This window comes from Carcharodon carcharias, chromosome 7 (genome assembly GCF_017639515.1).
Source record: "Carcharodon carcharias isolate sCarCar2 chromosome 7, sCarCar2.pri, whole genome shotgun sequence".
In the NCBI taxonomy this organism is placed as follows: Eukaryota; Metazoa; Chordata; class Chondrichthyes; order Lamniformes; family Lamnidae; genus Carcharodon; species Carcharodon carcharias.
This window is the reverse complement of record NC_054473.1, coordinates 158702845-158723641: the sequence shown is the minus strand read 5'-3', so window position 1 is coordinate 158723641 and position 20797 is coordinate 158702845. Positions and strand designations below refer to the sequence as shown.

Sequence of the window (20797 nt, the reverse complement as noted above, 5' to 3'; positions counted from 1 at the left end):
ATTTAGTTGATGGCTTTGATCACCTCGTAACCAGGTCTCCCTAATGGCTAGAAGGTCAGACCCATTAACCTCTATTTGTGTCGTTAATTCATTTATTTTGTTCCAAAAACTACATGCATTTAAATAAAAGGCCTTTAATTTTGCCTTTTTTTAACATTTTATCCCCCTTTGACCCTATTTACTGCTTTTGTTTTTAATGTTTGTATACATTGTCCCTTCCTGTCACTCTGGGTATTATTACCTAAATTGCTGCCCTGCAAGGCCGCCATATCCTTTTGATTTGTAAGCCTATGTGTCCCCTTTCCAGAACCTTCCACCCCACCACACCCCCATTTAGTTTAAAGCCCTCTCTACAGCACTAGTTATTCGGTTCATCAGGACACTGGTCCCAGCACTGTTCAAGTGAAGCCCATCCCACTGGAACAGCTCCCTTCTACTCCAGTACTGGTGCCAGTGCCTCATGAACTGAAACCCATTCCTCCCACACCAATCTCTGAGCCACACATTTAATTCTTTGACTTTATTTACCCTATGCCAGTTTGCCCATGATTCAGGTAGCAATCCTAAGATTATTACCTTGGAGCTTCTGCTTTTTAATTTAGTTCCTAACTGTTCAAATTCTTCCAGCAGAACCTCCTTGCTTGTCCTATCAATGTTGTTGGTACCAACACGGACGATGACAACTGGATCCCTCCCCTCCTACTCCAAGTTCCGCTGCAGCCTCGAGATGTCCTGAACCCTGGCACTGGGCAGACAACATAGCCTTTGAGTCTCATGCTCACAGCTGCAGAGAACAGTATCTATCCCCTTAATTATACTGTCCCCTACCACGTCTACATTCCTATTTCCTCACCTCACTTAAGTGGCTCCCGGTACCACGGTGCCGAGGTCAGTTCCTTCATCCTCCCTGCAGTCCCTACTCTCATCCACACAGTTTGCAAGAACCTTGTAACTATTGGACAGTTTGGGGCTCTTGAATGCTCCCCCTCGGTCCCCACACCTGCTTCACCTGCAGTAACAATCTTCTTTCCCTGATCACAGACCAAATTTGAATTACTTAATCTGAGGGCTGTGACCGCCTCCAGGAGCAAAGTGTCCAGGTAACTTACCCCCTCCCTGACGTGGCGCAATGTCTGCAGCTTGAACTCCAGCTCCTTAACTCAGATCTGAAGTTCCTCGATCTGCAAACTTTTGGTACAGATGCGTTCGCTCTGGATCACCTTGGTGTCCAGCAGCTCCCACATGCTGCAGCAACAACACATCACCCGTCCTGCCATCGCTATCATATTTTATTTAATTTATTAATTAATTACTCTAGTATCCCCACTCTTTACACTTTATTATATATATATTTTTATATACACACCAGTATTGATCTTGTACTTAACAAGCTATCTTTAAGAGGAAAAAAGACTAGAGAGCTAAATATAAAGACCTTATTTTTAGTTTAAAGGCTAGAAATACTCACCAATCAGCTGCTCTCCACGGTCTTTTTCTCTCATGCTCTTTAATAGCCTTACACTCATGTCTCACTCTCTCACCTGTAAATGACCACGCTGTTTCTCTCATGCTCTCTCACTGTAAAGTGACTCGGGTATACCGAAGATGACTCTCCCAATTACAAGCGAGAGACAGACAATGCTGTGCATGTCTGCGCTTGGGATATCTGCTATATTCTCCATGAAGACCCAACACCCTGTGGAATGGGAGGCTATCCCCTATCAGTGGCCATGCTCAATTTCTTTGCTTGCGGGTCACTCCAGTAATCCACAGGTGACCTATGTGGAATCTCTCAGTATACAACACAGGTGCATCAAGGAGATCACAGACACCCTCTACAGCAAGGCACATCACTGTGTGAGGTTTGCACTCAATGAAGATAGCCAGGTTGCGAGATTCAATGGCTTTGCAGCTATCTCAGGCTTCCCAAGAGTGCACAGTGCAATCAACAGTGCCTGTGTGGTTTTAAGGGCCCCATGGCAGTAGCCCCTAAAGTTTATCAACCATAAAGGCTTTCATTCCATCAATGTTCAACTTGTGCGCGATCATCAGAAGCACATAATGCGCATGTGCCAGGTATCCTCGGAGTTCCCATGACTCATACACCCCAGGTCAATCCCAGGTGCCTCAGATATTTGAAGGGCCTAAGCATCCATGGTTGGCTGCTTGTGGATAATATGTACCCACTGAGATGCTGGCTCATGACACCAGTGCGTCGGAGGAAAGGTACAATGCAGCTCACAGCTCCACACGGTCCCTAATTAAGCTGACATTGGAAGATGCACTTCCAATGTTAGGATTGCTCATGTGGTGCACTGCGGTATACTCCCATCACTGTGTGTTGCACCCTTCACAACCTGGTGCTGCAAAGAGGGGATCCCTTGCCAAAGGGTGAAATGGAGGAGGATGAGAGCTCCTTGTTGGATGAAGAGTAGGTGGTCCAGGAGCCTGAAGAGGGTGATGAGGGTCAGCTTTCATGGGACGATGCCATCGAGGAAGCAAGACATGAAAGACAGGCCCGTGCCACTTTAATTGCTATCAGATTCCAGGAAGAGTAAAGGGCAAGGGGAGATGGCCACATTTCACCTGGCGCTGAATGCCATTCCATTGCATTGAAAGGTATGTCCAGCCAACCAGTCACATCGAGAGCAAGTTCAGCATTCACACTTGCACCTTCTAGCCTCATGATTCACCAGGCCATGATCTGAAGGAGGTTAGCAGTACACCCTGTATGTGCTTGCTCTGGGAAGCGAGTTAATACAAGAACACTGCAGAAATGTACTTGATGCAGTCATTGCCACATTAAATGAGAAACTACAGCAGCCAGTGAGATGGTGACATGGTTGGGGATATCCTCCTCCTATCCAGGACTTGTCCTTTGGCACTAACACTGAAGAGACACAGCTACCACTAATTCCCTAAGGCTGCTGAGCTACCCTCAAACAAATGGTGTTTTGTTAGGAAGAAGGGTTACAAACACATTAATACACACGTCCAATAAAGATCTTAACACATCTCCCTGACATCACACAAGGGTGCGGAATGTAGCTTCAGTGAGGTTGACATCACATGAATGTGAATCTCACAGAAGGAGACTATCACAGTGGGAGGATGGCTACACCTTAAAATAAGAAAATTCAAATGTACATAATCACAACACTTTCAGTTGACCAAGCCATTTACATAAATATCAAATTTATTAACAGAAATGCAATATTTTTACAGTGGTTTCACACCTGTGACCCAAAATCATATCAATATTTCTCAACTTTCCTAATCTTACCAACATGCCTCGGTGCCACCCCGACATCTGCAGCAGAGGTGCAGGCAGCCTGCTAACTGCTATGTCCTGATGTCTCTAATGACCTTGGTAGATGTCTTCTAGTAGCCTGAGGCCTGATAAGGGTTTCCTGTTCAGAGGAAAATGCACCCTCCTTGGCTTGAGCAACTGGAGTGGATAGGATCACAGGCAAGGGGGAATCTGAGCGGCTGGATACTCTTGGAGTGTGCTGAGTAGAAGCCCCTGGGGTGTCTGGCTGATGCTCATCCTCCAGAGGACCCCTCCCTGACTCCTTGAGGAGATGGGGCACCTGGAGGGAGGTCAAGGTGTCTTGCCCCCCCTCTCACTTAGACATGATGGTGCCCACCAGTGTGTGTGGCCATGGACACCATGGGTGAGTGCAAATCTGGAGGATGGGCATCAGCCAGACACCCCAGGGGCTTCCACTCAAAACATTCCAAGGGTGTCCAGCCATTCCGAATCCCCTCTGCCTGGACCAAGGCCTCCATGGTGGTTGCCAATTTTCCCCATGGTGATCTCAAGATGCTCACATGTCGGGGCCATAAATCAGACAGAATGTGAATGGACTCCTCCATCCTTCGCTCTAATCTGCTGAGTGACATGCTGAATCTCTGCCTGATGTTCCGCCACCTGTTGTTGCATCTCCAGCACCGAGTTGCTAGCCGCTCCCAGGGGCTCATAATCTGACTCAGGCTCAGCCAGTGGCTCATCATCAGAAGCCCTCAAGATTGCCAGAGACCTGGGCTGTACCTGCCTCTGAATGCTGCGGGGTCGTGCCAGTGAGGTGCTTTCCAGTAGGTGAGCCTGAGCCTAATATAGAGGTATGCCCCGAGGTGTACGTCTCTGCGCTGGTGGAGGGTCCTGGTGAGTGCAGTGATGGTTCTTCCTCATCCGACGTGGTCTGGGGGCTGGGGCTTATGTTGGTCAGCTTTGTGGACCTCAATCTGCTGGTGCCTACAAAAGAAAGAGAAGAGAATTTTAGTTCATGAGCAGGCAATTTACAAGTTTGCATATCACTCACTGCGAATGTCAGGAAATGGTAAACTCATGGCGGTGTGATCCGTACTAGGTTACTAGGACAATCCGATCTCCTCTTTCCCACAGGAATAATCCCTTTCCTCCTCAGCAAGCTCTGCAGCATCCTCATTGAATTGCGTGACAGCAACTATGTTGGCCATCCCTCCCCTGCACTGGGATCTTTCCTGTCTTAGAGCAAATTTGCCCTGGATGAAGACAAAAAGACATGTGGTGAGAAGGGATGGAGCAGAGGTTGGGAAACATGCATGTCCCATGTGTGGTGAGCCCTCCTCAGGAGGGGTGGAAGATAAGTGTGAGCAGCATGATAGATGGAGATGGTGGTGACGTGAAAGTTTCATGAGAAAGCAGGGTTATGTGACCCCCAGTAATGTTTGGGAGAGATCCCTGAAGAGACAGTAGCCCTTTGAATACATGATGCCTTGATGAGTATTTAATATTGGGGGAGTTGAATGACTTACCCTGGTGGAGTGAGCGAGATTATTCATTATCTTCCTGCACAGGATGGCATTGTTTATATGGCAGCCAGCCACACTGACATCCTCTGCAATGAGCTCCTAGGCTGGAGAGGCAAGGCTAGTGTGCTTTCCGGAGCAATCCCTGGGGTAAAGCACAACCCCATCCTCACGCACGCCTCATATCAATGCCTTGAGGGCATCAGGGCAGAAGCAGCAGCCTTCTTGTGGTTTGCTTTCTTCTTTGAGATAGCCAGACATCTCGACCCATCTCCTGTAAACAGGTGGGTTGGAGAGAGCGAGGTGTGCGCGCTCGGGTGGCATTTAAATATGACATCTGGACCTTTGACCCCATCAAGTAATGGTGGGGTGGACAGATCAGCTCCCAACCCGCCAGGTGATTTGGAGAGATACTTGCCTGTGCATAATTAGTGAGCTTCCAAGCTCTGAATAGGGCATAATTTCCCGCCTTTCCAAACAGCAGGAAACATGCCGCAGAACTCGCCTGCCACTGGCTTAGTTTCAAAAAAAAGGAAAATTCTGCCCTCAGTTATTAAAGATCTTGAATATCTTGCTTACATGCTAAACATATTGAAGGCCCGCGTAACAGCAGAGTTAAGCCATACTTAACTCAAGAACATAAGAATTGGGAGAAATAGGCCATTCTGCCCCTCGAGCCTGCTCCACTATTTGATAAGGCCATGGCTGATCTGATTATGGCATTAACTCCACTTTTCTGTCTGCTCCCCTTACACAAATCTTACACAACATCCTTGTTAATCGAAAAACTATTTAACACAGACTTGAACATATTCAATGACCTAATCTACACTAGTTTTGGGGGAAATAGAATTCTACAGATTTATGAGCCTCAGAAAAAAATTCTCATCATCTGTCTTGATTGGAGACCCCTAATTTTTAAACTGTATCCCTTAGTTCTAAATTCCACCCCCCGCCCCCGCCAAATATCCTCTCAGCGTCCACCCTGTCAATTCCCCTCAGGATCTTATCCATTTCAACAAGATCACCTCTCATTCTTCTAAACTCCAATGGGTAAAGGCCCAAGATAACTCCTTCAGCCCAGGAGTCGGTTGAGTGCAACTTCTTTGAACTGCTTCTAATGCAAGAAAGAAGACCAAAGCTGTACACAGTACTCCAGATGCAGTCCTAAGTCCTTCTACAGCTGTAGCAACACTTCCTTACTTTTATACTCAATTCCCTTTGCAATAAACGCCAACATTCTATTTGCCTTCCTAATTACTTGCTGCACCTGCATGCTAACTTTTTGTGATTCACATACCAGGACACCCAGATCCCTTTGTACTGTAGAGGTCCGAAATCTCTCTCCACTAAAATGAGATACTGCTTTTCTATTCTATTCTTCCTGCTAAAGTGAAGAAGTTCACATTTTTCCACATTATACTCCATCTGCCAAACTTTAGCCCACTCAACCTATCCAAATCCCTTTGTAGACTATGTCCTCTTGACAACTGACTTGCCTACCTTTGTGCCATCAGCAAATTTAAGTACCATACATTCAGTCCCTTTATCAAAGTCATTGATATAGATTGGAAATAGTTGAGGCCGCAGCACTGATCCTTGTGGCACTCCATTCATCACATCTTGCCGACCTAAAAAACACCCACTTATCCATATTATCTGCTTACTGTTGGCTAAACAATCCTCTATCCATGCTAATATGTTACCCCCATGAGCTTTTATTTTATGTAGTAACTTTTAAACATGAAAAAAGTTAATCTTTGAACACATGGTACAATAACCTAAAAGTGAGATGGATTGTGCTGTAGTTTATAATAACAGGAAACAAATATAGCCTCAGTTGGTAAACCTATATGGAGGAGACAAATCAGGTGATGTGCTCTGACTGCCAGCATATGCAAAACAGATGAGTCACTGGTAGTCAAACATGCTTTCGTTAAAATCCTGATGCCTTTTAAAAGTGGTGCAATACAGGTCAGTTTTACTATCCCGCATTTTTTTTTGTCATTTAGTGTATAGTTCAATGAGGTTTAAGAATATACGGTGCTGCTCATACATTCTGTCATTAACTTTGGAAAAACATAACTAAGAATATTACATAATACAGAAATAGGACTTGAAGCTTCTTAAAATTTTTAAATGTTAATGTTAATAGTAGAATTTATTAATACCCATTGGCATTTGTTTAACCATTTAAACGGTGTTCTAAAAGCACATGAATTGTGCCAGCATCTTAAAAGCAAATTTAATGAAGCTACACAGAGGACATATTGTTAAAGAGTTTTGCAGAATTGAAATCAGTGAAAAATATCTGGCCACAGCCTCTGAGGGTAAGTTAGCTCTTTGATTTAATTCCATTTGAAAATTACTTGCCTAGATCACTTGTTTTTTTAAAAAAGCAGGGTGGTTCAACATATTTTAGACTTTACTATTCACTAAAATAGTATCAGTACCCATGCCCCTGCCCCAGCACTCATGACTAGCCGACCATGTAGGGAAATTGAATTCAAGAACCAAAATCACACAATTAACTTCACAATAAGAAAGGAGGCTATTTGGTTAGTTATGCCTCAGCTAATGTGAGCTGTTCATCTAGAGCTATTAAGTCCAACCCCAGGTCCCTGCCTTTACTCCATAGCCTCCTTTCCCAACTTTCTTTCAGATAAGGGGAGGTCATGTCTGACCAATTTGATTGAATTTTTCGAAGAGGTGACGAGGTGTACAGATGAGACCAATGCATTTGATGTAGTCTACTTGAACTTTAGCAAAGCCTTTGATAAGGTTCCGCATAGGAGACTGATAACAAAGGTAAGAGCCAATGGGATCCAAGGCAATTTGGGTCCAGAATTGGCTGAGTGGCAGGAAGCAGAGGGTGATGGTCAAGGGTGTTTTTATGACTGGATGCCTGTGTCCAGTGGGGTTCCACAGGGATCGGTGTTGGCTTCCTTGCTGTTTGTGGTATATATACATGATTTAGACTTGAATGTAGGAGGGTTGATCAATAAGTTCGCGGATGACACAAAAGTTGGTGGGGTGGTATATCGTGAGGACGATAGCCTTAGATTACAGGAGGATATAGACAGGCTGATCAGTGCCAAATGGAATTTAATCCGGATAAGATGCACTTGGGTAGGACAAACAAGGCATGGGAAATACACAATGAATGGTAAGATCCTGGGAAGTACCGAGGATCAGAGGGACCTTGGTGTGCACGTCCACCGGGGGTCCCTTAAGGACAGGTAGATAAGATGGTTAAGAAGGCAAATGGGATACTTACCTTTATTAGCTGAGGCATAGAATATAAGAACAGGGAGGTTATGCTGGAACTGTATAAAATGCTGGTAAGGTCACAGCTAAAGTAATGCATGCAGTTCTGGAATCTGCATTATAGGAAGGATGTGATTGCACTAGGGACTGTGTAGAGGAGATTTACCAGGATGTTGCCTGGGCTGGAGAGTTTTAGTTATGAGGAGAGATTGGATAGACTGGGGTTATTTTCCCTGGAACAGAGGAGATTGAGGGGGGACATGATTGAGGTGTATAAAATTATGAGGGGCATAGATAGGGTAGACAGGAAGGAACTTTTCCCCTTGGTGGAGGGATTAATAACCAGGGGGCATAGATTTAAGGTAAGGGGCAGGAGGTTTAGAGTGGATGTGAGGAAGATTTTTTTCACCCAGAGGGTGGTGGGAATCTGGAAGTCACTGCCTGAAAGGGTAGTAGAGGCAGAAACCGTCTTAACATTTAAGAAGTATTTGGATGTGGACTTGCGATGCCTAGTGCTGGAAAATGGGATTAGAATAGTAGGTACTTGTTTGACCGGCACAGACTCAATAGGTGCTGTAGACCTCTATGACTTTATAAATTGGATTTCTCAACAGCCACTTATCATAGATGATTAGAAAATATAATTCTTGTAATTCTTCCAGTCACAGTCCCAAGGCTATGCTGCCAATAGAAATAATGTTGTTATGACTTCATGAAAAATATCCAAAGCAGAAGATAATTAATGTAAACCTGTAATGTACACACTATAGGTAGGTTTCGACTACACAAAAAATCCAGTATTGTGTAATCATACCCAAGAGGTGGACTTGCGCACCTTTAGGACCGAAGTACTTGCAGTTTAGTTAATCTGCAACTTCATACACACATGCTTGGAGAGCCCTTTGTTCCTAACCAGGGAAGATGAAATGCAGAAGCAAAGTAACAGTGTGTAAAAGCTGTTCTGAGAATGGGGTGCAACAGCACCCACAATTTCAATTGCATTCAATCAACTACTAGAATTGCATGTGGTATGGTAAGATGGAGATTCTACTCTTCCACCAAAGACTGAAGAGGAAATCTCCGGTGTATTTTCCCACCATTATTAGCCTTTGATTTTTCTTTTTTTTTTAAAAAAAACCTCTCCCAGGAGGTTACATAACTTGGGTGGGGGTCAAAAGTTTCCAGTCATGATGTCCCAGTCACCACAAGTCTGGGCTTGATAGGCATACTAGTCTTTTCGGGCATGTGATTTTGCATGTATGTATCAAATCTCCTGCCCTCTCAAAAATTCATTTTGTTCTTGTGGTCAACTTACTGACCCCTCAACCTTTCAGTTTGCAGTGCTAGATGATTTTAAGGCAAGAAAACAAACATTTTTCTTAAATTCTTTCATTGGATGAGAGTGTCAGTTACAAGGCCAGCATTTGTTGCTCATTCCTAACTGCCCTTGAGGAGGCGGTGGTGAGTGGCCTTCTTGAACCGCTGCAGCCCTTTTTTTAAAAAAATTGCAAAGGATATGGGTATCATTGGCTAGGCCAGCATTTATTGCCCACCACCAATTGCCCTTGAGAAGGTGGTGGTGAACCGCCTTCTTGAACCATGCAGCCCATGTGACGTAGGTAGTGCTGTTAGGCAGGTAGTTCCAGGATTTTGACCCAGCGACAGTGAAGGAACAGCAATATATTTCCAAGTCAGGCTAGTGTGTGGCTTGCAGGGGAACTTGCAGGTGGTGGTGTTCCCACGTCCTTCTAGGTGGCAGAGATCGCAGGTTTAGAAGGTGCTGTTGAAGGAACAGTGATATAATTCCAAGTCAGGATGGTATGAGAGACTTGGGAAAGAATTTGCAGGTAGGCAGTGATGTTTCCATGCGTCTGCTGGCCTTGTCCTTCTGGATGGTAAAAGTTGGAGGTTTGGAAGGTGCTGTCAAAGGAGACTTTGCAAATTGCCGCACTGCTTCTTATATATGTTACACATTGCTGCCACTGCATTGGTGGTGGAGGAAGTGAATGTTTAAGATGATGGATGGGATGCCGATTAAACGGGCTGCCTTGTCCTGGATGGTGTTGAGCCTCTTGAGTATTGTTGGAGCTACACTCATCCAGGCAAGTGGATGGTAAAAAAAAAAAATCCATGGCCGATCAATTACAATCTCAATTCCATTTTTTTGACAGTGTCATTCCCATTTTCCAGATACACTGTTCCAATCACACCAATCTTTCTTCTACATATCTTACAGCGCTCAAGACAACTTCTTGCAAAAGTCATAAATGACTTTTTCTCCTCACTCTTACCAATATTTGCTACAATTAAGCAAAACATTTTCCTCCAAAGCTTCTCTATTGTCAGCTCCACGGGACTGTCTTTGCATGATTTCGTTCCTACCTAAATGAGCACATACAATGCACTTCTAGGAATGAATTTTCATCTCTTCCCTTGCAACCACTTTCAGAAATAAAGAACCTCCCCTTCTTTACCCAGAAGTTATCCCTTAGCAATATCATATGCAGACGTGTTCAGTTTTCACAGGCATGCAGGTGAACTATACTACTCTATCATTTCTATCAACCCTTGAATTCCCATATACAGCTTATCCAACATCAAGTCTTGGATGAGTCACAACTTTGTCCAACTCAAAACTGAGACAGCCAAAGCACTCGTCTGGCTCTCACCATAAATTCCTTGCCCACTTGGCAATTCTCAGGCTAAAAAGTTCATTTCTGAGTTTGATACCCTGTTTGAGCTCAGAGCAAAGGTTTTGACAAGATCCCAAAGGACAAACTGGTCAGAATCCTTGGGATTCAAGGGCAAGTGATAAGTTGGATCCAAAAGTGACAAGAAGCAAAGGTAAAGGTGGACTGGTGCTTTTGGATTGTTTCCACTGAGGTTCTGCACGACTCAGTAGTAGGTCCACTGCTTTTCATGGTTTTTAAATCAATGATTTAGACTTAAGAGGAGTAGGGGCACAATGAAATAAAGTTTGCATATGATACCATCAACCAAACAGCCAATTTTTGTAAGGAAGAGAGGTGGGCTGCAAGGTGATATCAATGGACTATTCAGGTGGGCAGAAAACTGGCAAATAGAGTTCAATCTAGATCAGTGTGAGGTATTGAATCCAGGGAGGGCAAACAATGTGAAGGAATGCACAATATGGTAGGATATTGAGAAGTGTAGAGGAACAGAGGGACCTTGGAATCCATGTCCATAGACCCTAATGGTAACAGGGCAAGTACAGTAACTAAGGCATTTAAGGCGGCATATGCTATACTTAGCATTATTAGCTAAGGTATAGAATATAACAGCAGGGAGGTTATACTAGAACTATATAAAACATTGAGATAAAAGCAAAAAACTGCAGATGCTGGAAATCCAAAACAAAAACAGAAATACCTGGAAAAACTCAGCAGGTCTGGCAGCATCGGCGGAGGAGAGCACAGTTGAGTCCTCATGACCCTTCAACAGAACTGATCTGTTGAAGGGTCATAAGGACTCAAAACGTCAACTGTGCTCTCCTCCGCCGATGCTGCCAGACCTGAGTTTTTCCAAGTATTTCTGTTTTTGTTTTATTTAAAACATTGGTTCGGCCACAGACAACAAACTTTATCATTATGATAATTGCATTACAGAAAAGATATGATTCTCATTAGAGAGGAAATTCACAAGACTTTTGCCAGGAATGGAGATTTTTTAGTTATGAGGAAAGATTGATAGGTTGGGATTGTTTTCTTTGGAACAGAGAAACTATGGGAAAATTTAACTGACATGTATAAAATTATGAGGAGCCTAGATTGAGTGGATAGCAAAGGACCTAGTTCATTTAGCAAAGAGGTTGGCAACCAGAGGATGGAGATTTAAACTAATTGGTAGTAAGAGGAAGCAGGAATTAAAGAGGATTTTGTTCCAGCTAGAGGATGTTCAGGATCTGGATTGAAAGTGCAGACTCACTGAAGGACATAGGAAACTATTTTATCAACACCTGGATATGTACTTGAAATGCCATAACTGTTATGGCTACAGACCAAGAGCTGGAAGGTGGGTTAAGCTGGATAGACTTCTTTTTGCCAAAAGATATGATGAGCTAAATAGCCTCCTGCACTGTAAATTTTAAAGTTTCTATATATTTAATGTATACCAATTAAATTTCAGCTGTAAACACAGTTTAATTCAAATGTTCCAATTATTTTGCACATACATCAAGCTACAGATAACAACTAGGATCTTCACATCCTGTTTCAGGATTTACACACAAATAAGGCAAGAATGAGAACAGCTCACCCCAAATTTGCAAATCCACAAAATTTAAAAGTTGGACAAATCAGCAAATAAATGCAAATACAAATGATTTGCCTGAGCGAGCGTTTACATGCTAAATTTAGATCTAAGCCTAGCTTTAAGAGTGAAATATTGAGGGCAATCAGTATAAATATTTGCGCAACAGGATTAACAGCGTTGTTACACAAAGCTAAACTTTTGATTGACATATGCAAATTAGCTCGAACCCGGAAAAACGTTCGGCATTTAAAAACCTACACACACACACACTTAGCAGGAGTTGCTCGCAAAGTGATTATCACGCCAAAAGCATCGCAAGATTATTTTTCCAAAAATGCATTTTTACAAAGGCAGTATTAAAATATGAAGTTATGTTCTATTAGTGGCCAGAAAGGAGTATGCTGAGTGCGACGGGCTAAAATTTCATCCAGCAAAAACTGCGGGGATTATTTTGAGTTTTGCAGCAGTCAGCTAAACTGTTTGATCCATCTTTCACGTCCAAGCTTTTTTTTAAAAAATGGAAAACATTCACACAAACGCCATCAAATGAATTACCGCAATCGGACCGGCAACATGCAGGCTAACAGCTGCAATAATCCTGGGCCACGGCTAAAACTCCGCGAAACCAAACTATAAAACTACAACAAATTTCGCATGTTCCCTTCGCTTCGACCCATTAGTTGCTACCAACTCTTTCAAAACACAATGGTGCCACATAAATCTTAAGGATTGCTATGGAAAGGATTTAAAAAAAAATGTGCGTGTCTCGTCCGAGAAACCGGCAAATCATATACAATCAGGCGAGATTTTAAACTCGGTCGAAACCCACCTACTCACACAAGAGTTAAAATCGGGCGCAAGGAGCGCACAGCCAGTGAATTCTTTGATAAAAGCAACAAAAAACATTGCGGATGCTGGAAATCCAAAACGAAAAGAAAAATACCTGGAAAAACTCAGCAGGTCCGGCAGCATCTGTGGAGAGGAGCACAGTTGAAGTTTCGAGTCCGAGTAACCCTTCGTTCACTGTGCTCTTCTCCCCCGGACCTGTTGAGTTTTCCAGTGAATTCTTTGAGTCAGTTTGAAACGGCGCGCGGCGGCTCACCTGGCTAACGACATTGCTGCGGAGGCCGCCGCGCGGCTCGAACCGCCAGCCTCGGGTGCACGGGACGGTGCCGTTGGGCAGTGGCTGCCTCGCGCCGGCCGTCAGCGGGTATCGGTAGAGCCGGCAGCGGCTCCAGGCGGCGGGGGCCCGCTCGCCGTCGCCGCTTTCCAGTGGGAGGCTGTAGTTGAGCAGCGGGGAGCCCGACAGGTTTCGGAGGGCGAGGGGCAGGAGCTGCGGGTCAGGCCGGCAGTGGTGGCTCGGAGTCAGGCCAAGGAAGGCGTCGCTGAAGAAGCCGAAAGCCAGCAGCAGGTTGGGGAGGCAGGCAGCGACCGCCAGCCGCTTCTGGTAACGACCGAAACCTCCGAGCTGCGGGACGATGATGTCGTACTCCATCGCCTCTCGCCAGTCGTTCTCTTAACCTGACTGATCCTGTGGAAAAGGAGATTCATGTGCTCAGTCGGTGAGTCATCACTGCTGGCTAATCACCTGCCTTTTAAAAGGCGGCTCAAACGTAATTGTTATTTTAAAAATTATGTATCTGTCGCACGCGCACAGAAAAAATCCTCCCCACCATCTTCACACCTTTTTTCCAGGAATATACTTTATTCATAAAATATCTAAAAGAACATCTCAAAATGGTCATTAATGAAAGTGCATAGTGTATGTTGCACTCAGGGGTGCCTCAATACAATTGCATTTGCCATATACATTCAATGACAAGCCTGAGGGGTTCTACACTGTTACCAGTCCCTCCATGCTATGGCTGAAAGACGTTAGACAGTAGCCTTTCCCCATTGCGCCTTTGCAGTGGCTGTCCCAATCTTTAGTGCATCCCTCAACATGTAATGTTCAAGCTTCGAATGTGCCAGTCTGTAACATGGTCAAAGGCAACTCTTTGCATTGGAAGGCCAACAAGTTTTAGGCAGACCAAAAAACATCTTTCACTGAGTTGACGATCCTCCAGCTGGAGTGAATATTTATGTGTGTGTGTGTCCCTGGGAACAGCCTGAAGAGCAGAGAGTCCTGGGCGTCATGGAGCTACACATGGGATGAACCTCGACAAAAACCACTGCATCTTTTCCCAGACCTCCTTTGCAAAGGCACGTTCCAGAAGGATGTGTGTGATGGTCTCATCCACACCGCAGCTGCTTCGAGGACAGCTTGCGGTGGTGCAGAAACTTCGGGCGTGCATGAATGATCTGACAGGGAGTACCTTTCTCGACATCAGTCAAGCCACGTCTCAATGCTTGTTTGAAAGTTCTAAGGATGAGGCATTCTGCCAAATTACTTTGACAGTCTGCTCAGGGAAGCATCCGAAAGGATGTACTATCTCCCTTTTCCCGCAGGGCCTCAAGAACATTATGTGATGGACTTGAGGTCAAAGGTGTTTTTCTGCACACACTTTTCTAAACCTATTGAGGGATAGGTGACACAGCATAGTCCAACTACTTGATGCGTTCCACAGCAACGTGGTCAGACCTATCCTTTGCAACACCGGGAACAGGTAGAACCTCAGCATGTAGTGACACTTGGTGTTTGCATACTGAGGGTCCACGCATAGCTTGCCTGTTAATTCACAAAGGTGACCATCAGGATAAGGGCAACATTGGGTATGTTCCCCTGCCCCACACCGCAGGATGGCACCAGTTCCAACTGTTATGGTCCTGGCCAGGTCCCCACATTTTTGGTGTGATTTGATCAGGGACAAGTAACCTTTTCTTTAAAGCAGACAAAATTTGAGGTCCAAAGTATTTGCTAAGAGAATAAAGGCACAAAGTTCCATGGATTTTGAACAAACAAAATAAACTTTACTATACAAGGCTAGAATGATAAAACAATTTACAATCTTATACTCTAACATTCAGAATTAACATGAGGGATTTGTGAATTAACAGGCAAACTGTGGTTAAACATCCCACCTGCACAATGAATGGCAAATGTGACCAAGACGGATCCCACGGATTTCTCAGCAACCCACCCAGATGTGAGTAAACACAGAGTCAACCAATCTAGTTGAAACTCTATCCCTTTCACAAGGGATTCCTTTCTTCACCTTTGTAGATCTAACCTCAGTATTCACTTCAAAGGTTGCTCCAAGTTGGACTGCCTCAATGACTGCTCACCTCCCAGGGTTTCAATCTCATCTCCCGAGACTTCGTTCCCCTGGCTTTGAGTCTGCACTCAAGCACCAACTCACAAGCACAACTTCAGGTCTTCAGTCACACCAAGCAGAACACTACTGCTCCAAAGGGTTACCTTTGGCCCAAAGGCATGCAGCCCACTGTTACCAACCTTCTGCCTTCTCAGACCTCCAGGACCTCTCCTGATGCCTCACTACTTGAAGCATGCCAACAGCAGCACTTTTATTGCTTGTGGCCTCCTTCGTTGCTCCTCTCCTTGTTGGTTCCTACCGGTGGTCTCTTCCTCCCAGTGGCTCCTTCCCTGGTTCTCTCTCTCACTCTCTCTGGGACCTCTCCCTGGGTCCCCTTTACCTCTCTGGGATCTTTCCCTTGAACTGATCTGGATGATCGATTTAACAGGGCAAGGACCTTGTACTCTATATTTTTATAATATATATACTCATTGCTACTTTCTAAAATTTTAAACTGGACAATGACTGAAGCTATGCCTGGCTATGACCCTTGAACAATAAGATCTATTTGGCAGTATCGCAGCACCTTGCACCTCATTATTTCTGAAGCGACGCTAATGACCCTAGTGGGCTGCAGAGACCTAATTCAATAATTCAAAGGGAATTATACAGAGGCCATCTACATGTCATAAGACAGGCTTGGCCACTGGAGTCTACTAGTCTGCTAAGACAAAGAGACCTGCAACCTTTCTTCCAAGTTCTCTAACAATCTCAGGAACCCAGACAAATGTACATACACCCCTTGTCAAAGCCAAAGTGGAGAGGTATGAGTCATGTGACATGACCCCCCACCCCCCAACCCCCACCTCCCCTCCTTTGCTCAGAGAACCAGTTATACTGTCTTGCTGTACTGCAAGTCAGTCTGCCATGTACCAAGCAGCAGCACAAAACAAGAGCTCTGTCCAGATATAAATGCCTGGCCCCCATCAACATTGTTTCTACTAGGACTTTTGAACTTCAAGACAAATTAATTTCTGCATGCCTATCTCCTTGTGGAAGCCAACTCTACTGGAAAAATGAATTATCCAGCATCAGTTCAGCCTGCCAACCTCCATGAAGGAATTCACCGTTGACATTTGATTTTGGACTCTGGACTCACGTGAAACAATAATTCTTTGCTCTGTGGTCTTTGCTCTGTAAATCTTTCTTTCCCTCGTTCATTGTATGAATGCACAGGCAACTACGTAGTGACACTCCTGCGTTCTGAATGTGTGCATACAAACTAATTCTCTGAGTTTCACCCTATCTCAAATTTGCTGTGGGATTATTAATAGTAATTAGATTGCACCAAAGCTGAGGATTTGGGAAATACGCCACCACTTTTGAAGAGGGAAATCAAAATCAAAACACCTTTCTGTTTACAGATGGGTGGTAAGCAGAGAAGTCAGGGCTATTTAAATTAAACACTCTCCTGTCCCTAACATCTAGCAAAATAATTCCAGAAGGTCACACCCTTTTTACTAGGCAGGAACAAATGTAACAAGCATTGGAGCATCCTGTACTTTAAATGTGTAATCCAGAAGTCCAGGCTGATCCTCTGGGGGCATGGGTTCAAATCCATCATGGCAGCCGGTGGAATTTAAATTCAAATAATAAAGCCTGTAATTGAAAGCTAGTCTCAGTAAAGACTATCATGAAACTATCATCGATTGTGATAAAAATCCATCTGGTCCTTGAGGGAATGTCCTTTAGGGGAGGAAATTTGCCATCCTTACTTGGTCTGGCCTGCACATGACTCCAGATCCACAGCAATGTGGTTGACTTTTAACTGCCCTCTGAAATGGGACGGCAAGTCACTCAGTCAAGGGCAATTAGGAATGGGCAACAAATGCTAGCCTTGCCAGTGATGCCCACATCCCATTGGGACAGAAAAATAGATTTTATCACACCACTCACCCAACAACATTAAATCAGAACCAGTAAGATAGAAATTTTTCAATCTGATGCTCACTGGCTCGATAGACTTTCTCTGTGATTGACTAGTTTAAATACAGGACTAACTCCACAAGCAAATGACACCCAGTAAAGGGGCAATGTGTCTTTGGAGGCTGTGTTGGCCAACCAAATGGAAAAGGTTAATTGATTAAAATAGTGAAATCAGAATCATCCATAACTCTCCCATTGGGCAACTTTGCACTGCAAGACAATCAAAAACAGAAAATGCTGGAAACACTCAGGTCAGAGAGCAACTGTGGAGACAAACAAGAGTTAACATTTCAGATCTATGACCTTTCATTAGAACTCCAAGACCTGAAATGTTAACTCTGTTTTTCTTACCACATGCTGCCTGATCTGCTGACTGGTTCCAGCATTTCTGTTTTTATTTTAGAATTTGCAGTATTTTGCTTTTGTATCAGTATAGTAATTATAGTTTTGATAAATGTAGGACTGTAGCTTTAAGAATAATCCTGTGTAGTAAGATCACGTGATGTGTAAACCAATGAGTTAGCAGCGGGGGGAACCTCTAGGGGAGAGTTCTCCTTTAGTTATAAAATTAGATGCACACATGTAGCTGCTGCTGCTGACTTGTAAATAAAGTTCAATAATTCCACCAAGAAAAGTTGCCTGGAACGTCAACTCTATAACAATCAGGAAGCTGGATTAATGAACTGCAGAATGTTGTCAGGCTTTTTCTGCATACAGGCACGAACTGATTCACAATCTGAGAGGCTGCGAATAATACCAAACATTGCAATTATCAGCAAGAATGCACCCTACTCTGACCTTTGCTCACATCCCATGAAAGAATAAAGCATCGCTGACAAGACCAACATTTGTATCATAATTGCCCTTGAGAAGGTGGCGGTGAGCCATCTTCTTGAACCGCTGCATCTAGTGTAAGCCACAGTGTTTATGATGGAGGGAAGGTCATTGTTGAAGCAGCTGAATATGGTTGAGCTGAGATGATTGGCCTTCAACAACCACAACCATTTTCCTTTATGCTAGGTATGACTCAAACTAGTGGAGAGTTTCCGCCCTGATTTTCATTAACTTCATTGGCTTGCTGATGCCACACTTTATCAAATGCTGCCTTTAGATCAAGGGCAGTCACTCTCACCTAACCTCTGGAATTCAGCTCTTTTGACAATGCTTGGACCAAAGCTGTAATGAAGGGTGGAGCCAAGTGTCCCTGGCAGAACCCAAACTGAATAATGATGAGCAAGGTTATTGCTAGCTAAGTGCCACTTGATAGCATTGTCAATAACATGCATCAGTTACTGATGGATGGAGAGTCGACTGGTGGGCAGTATTTGGATTGGATTGGATTGGTCCTACTTGTTATGCACAGGAAATACCCTGTTAATTTTCCACATTGTCATGTAGGTACCATTGTGTAACTGTACTGGAATATCTTAGCTAGGAATGTGGCTCATTCTAGAGCGCAATTCTGCTGTACAACAGCTGCTATTTTGTCGGGGACCATAGCCTTTGTTGTATCCAGTGCTTCTCGAAGTCACATGGAGTGAATTGAATTGGCTGAAGACTGGTATCTGTTATGCCAGGGACCTCTGAAGGAGGTTGAGAAGGATCATCCACTTGGTAAATGTTTCAACCTCGTTTTTGCACTGACATTTTGAGCTCCTCATCATTGATGGGGATTTTGTGATGCTTTCTCCTCTGATTCATTGTTTAATTGTCCAACACCATTCACAGTGGTAATGAAAGCAAAATACTTTGGAGGATGGAAATCAGAAATAAAAACAAAGTGCCGGAAATACTCAGTAGGCCTGGCAACATATGTGGAGAGAGAAACAGAGTTAATGTTTTGAGTTGAAAGTGACTCCTCTTCAGGACTCCATTCACTACAAGATGTGGTAGAACTGCAGGACTTTGATCTTGGTTGTGGGATCGATTTGCTCTATCACATCCTGCTTCCACTATTTAGCATATATGTATCCTGTGTTGTAGCTTCACCAGGTTGGCACCTTATTTTTAGGTACGCTTGGTGATGCTCCTAGCATGTTTTCCTGCACTCCTCATTGAACCACGGTTGATCCCCCTGGCTTGACAGGTAATAATGGAATTGAGAGATATGCCAGGCCATGCAGTTAGAGTGTAGTTGAATACAATTCTGCTGCTACTGAAGGCCCATAGCACTTCATGGATGCCCAGCTTTGAGCTGCTAGATCAATTCTGATTCTACCCCCATTTAGCATGGTGGTAGTGCCACATGACATGACATTGTGGTGTGTATCCTCACTGTGAAGGTGGGATTTGTCTCCACAAGGACTGTCTGGTGATCACCCTCATGGACAAATGCATCTGTGACAGGTAGATTGGTGAGGATGAGGTCAAATAGGACTTTTCCTCTTGTTGGTTCCCTTAGCACCTGTCGCAGGCTCTGTTCTTCAGAACTTGGCCAGCCTGGTCAAGTGGTACCACTTTTGGTGATGGACATTGAAGAGCCTCACCCAAAGTACATTCTGTGCCCTTGATACCCTCAATGCTTCATTCAAGTGGTGTTCAACATGGAGGAGTACTGATTCATCAACTGAGAGAGGGAAATAAGTGGAAATCAGCAGAAGGTTTCCTTGTCCATGTTGATTTGATGCCATAAGACTCCATGGGGTCAGGAATCAAAGTTGTGGATTCCCAGAGTCGCACCATCTTGACTGTCTAGTACTGTGCTGCCACCTCAGGTGAGTTGGTCTTGTCCTGCCAGCGGTACAGGACATACCCAGGGATGATGATAGTGACGTTTGGGGCATTGGCTGAAAGGTATGATTCAGTGAATATAACCACATCAGGATTTGCTTTACTAGTCTGTGGGACAGCTCTCCCAAATTTGGCACAAGGCCCCTGATGTTAGCGAGGAGGAATTTGGAGTTGAAAGGACAGGGTTTGGCTTTGTCATTTCTGGTGTCTAGGCCAATACCGGGTGGTCTGTTTAGTTTTATTCTTTTTTGACTTTTCTATAGTGGTTTGATACAACTGAGGGCAATTGAGAGACAACATTGCTGTGGGTCTGAAATCACACATAGACCTAACAAGGTAAGGATCCCAAATTTTCTTCCCTGAAGGCCATTAGTGAACCAGCTGGATTTTTTAAATGAAAACTGGTAGTTTTTTGGTTACTGTTACTGAGACTAGCTCTTCATTCCAGATTTTTTAATTGAAGATAATGATGGTTGTCAGGTTGATAACACAAATGAGAACTAGGCTGAATATAGGATATGAGAAAAGAAATAAGAGCAGCAAAGAAGAGAATGAAA

General features: G+C 44.1%; 1 protein-coding gene across 2 annotated transcripts in view; it reads right to left on the bottom strand.

Moving 5' to 3' along the window:
* The window catches only part of slc22a31 (solute carrier family 22 member 31), a 60826-nt gene extending 46900 nt beyond the window's left edge, over positions 1–13926 (bottom strand). For both annotated transcript variants that reach the window (XM_041192106.1, XM_041192108.1), the window contains exon 1: positions 13433–13926. In XM_041192106.1, the coding sequence (XP_041048040.1) occupies positions 13433–13825 (393 nt within the window). In that variant the 5' untranslated portion in view covers positions 13826–13926. The remainder of the gene's footprint in view (positions 1–13432) is intronic.
* Positions 13927–20797: the final 6871 nt, after the last annotated feature.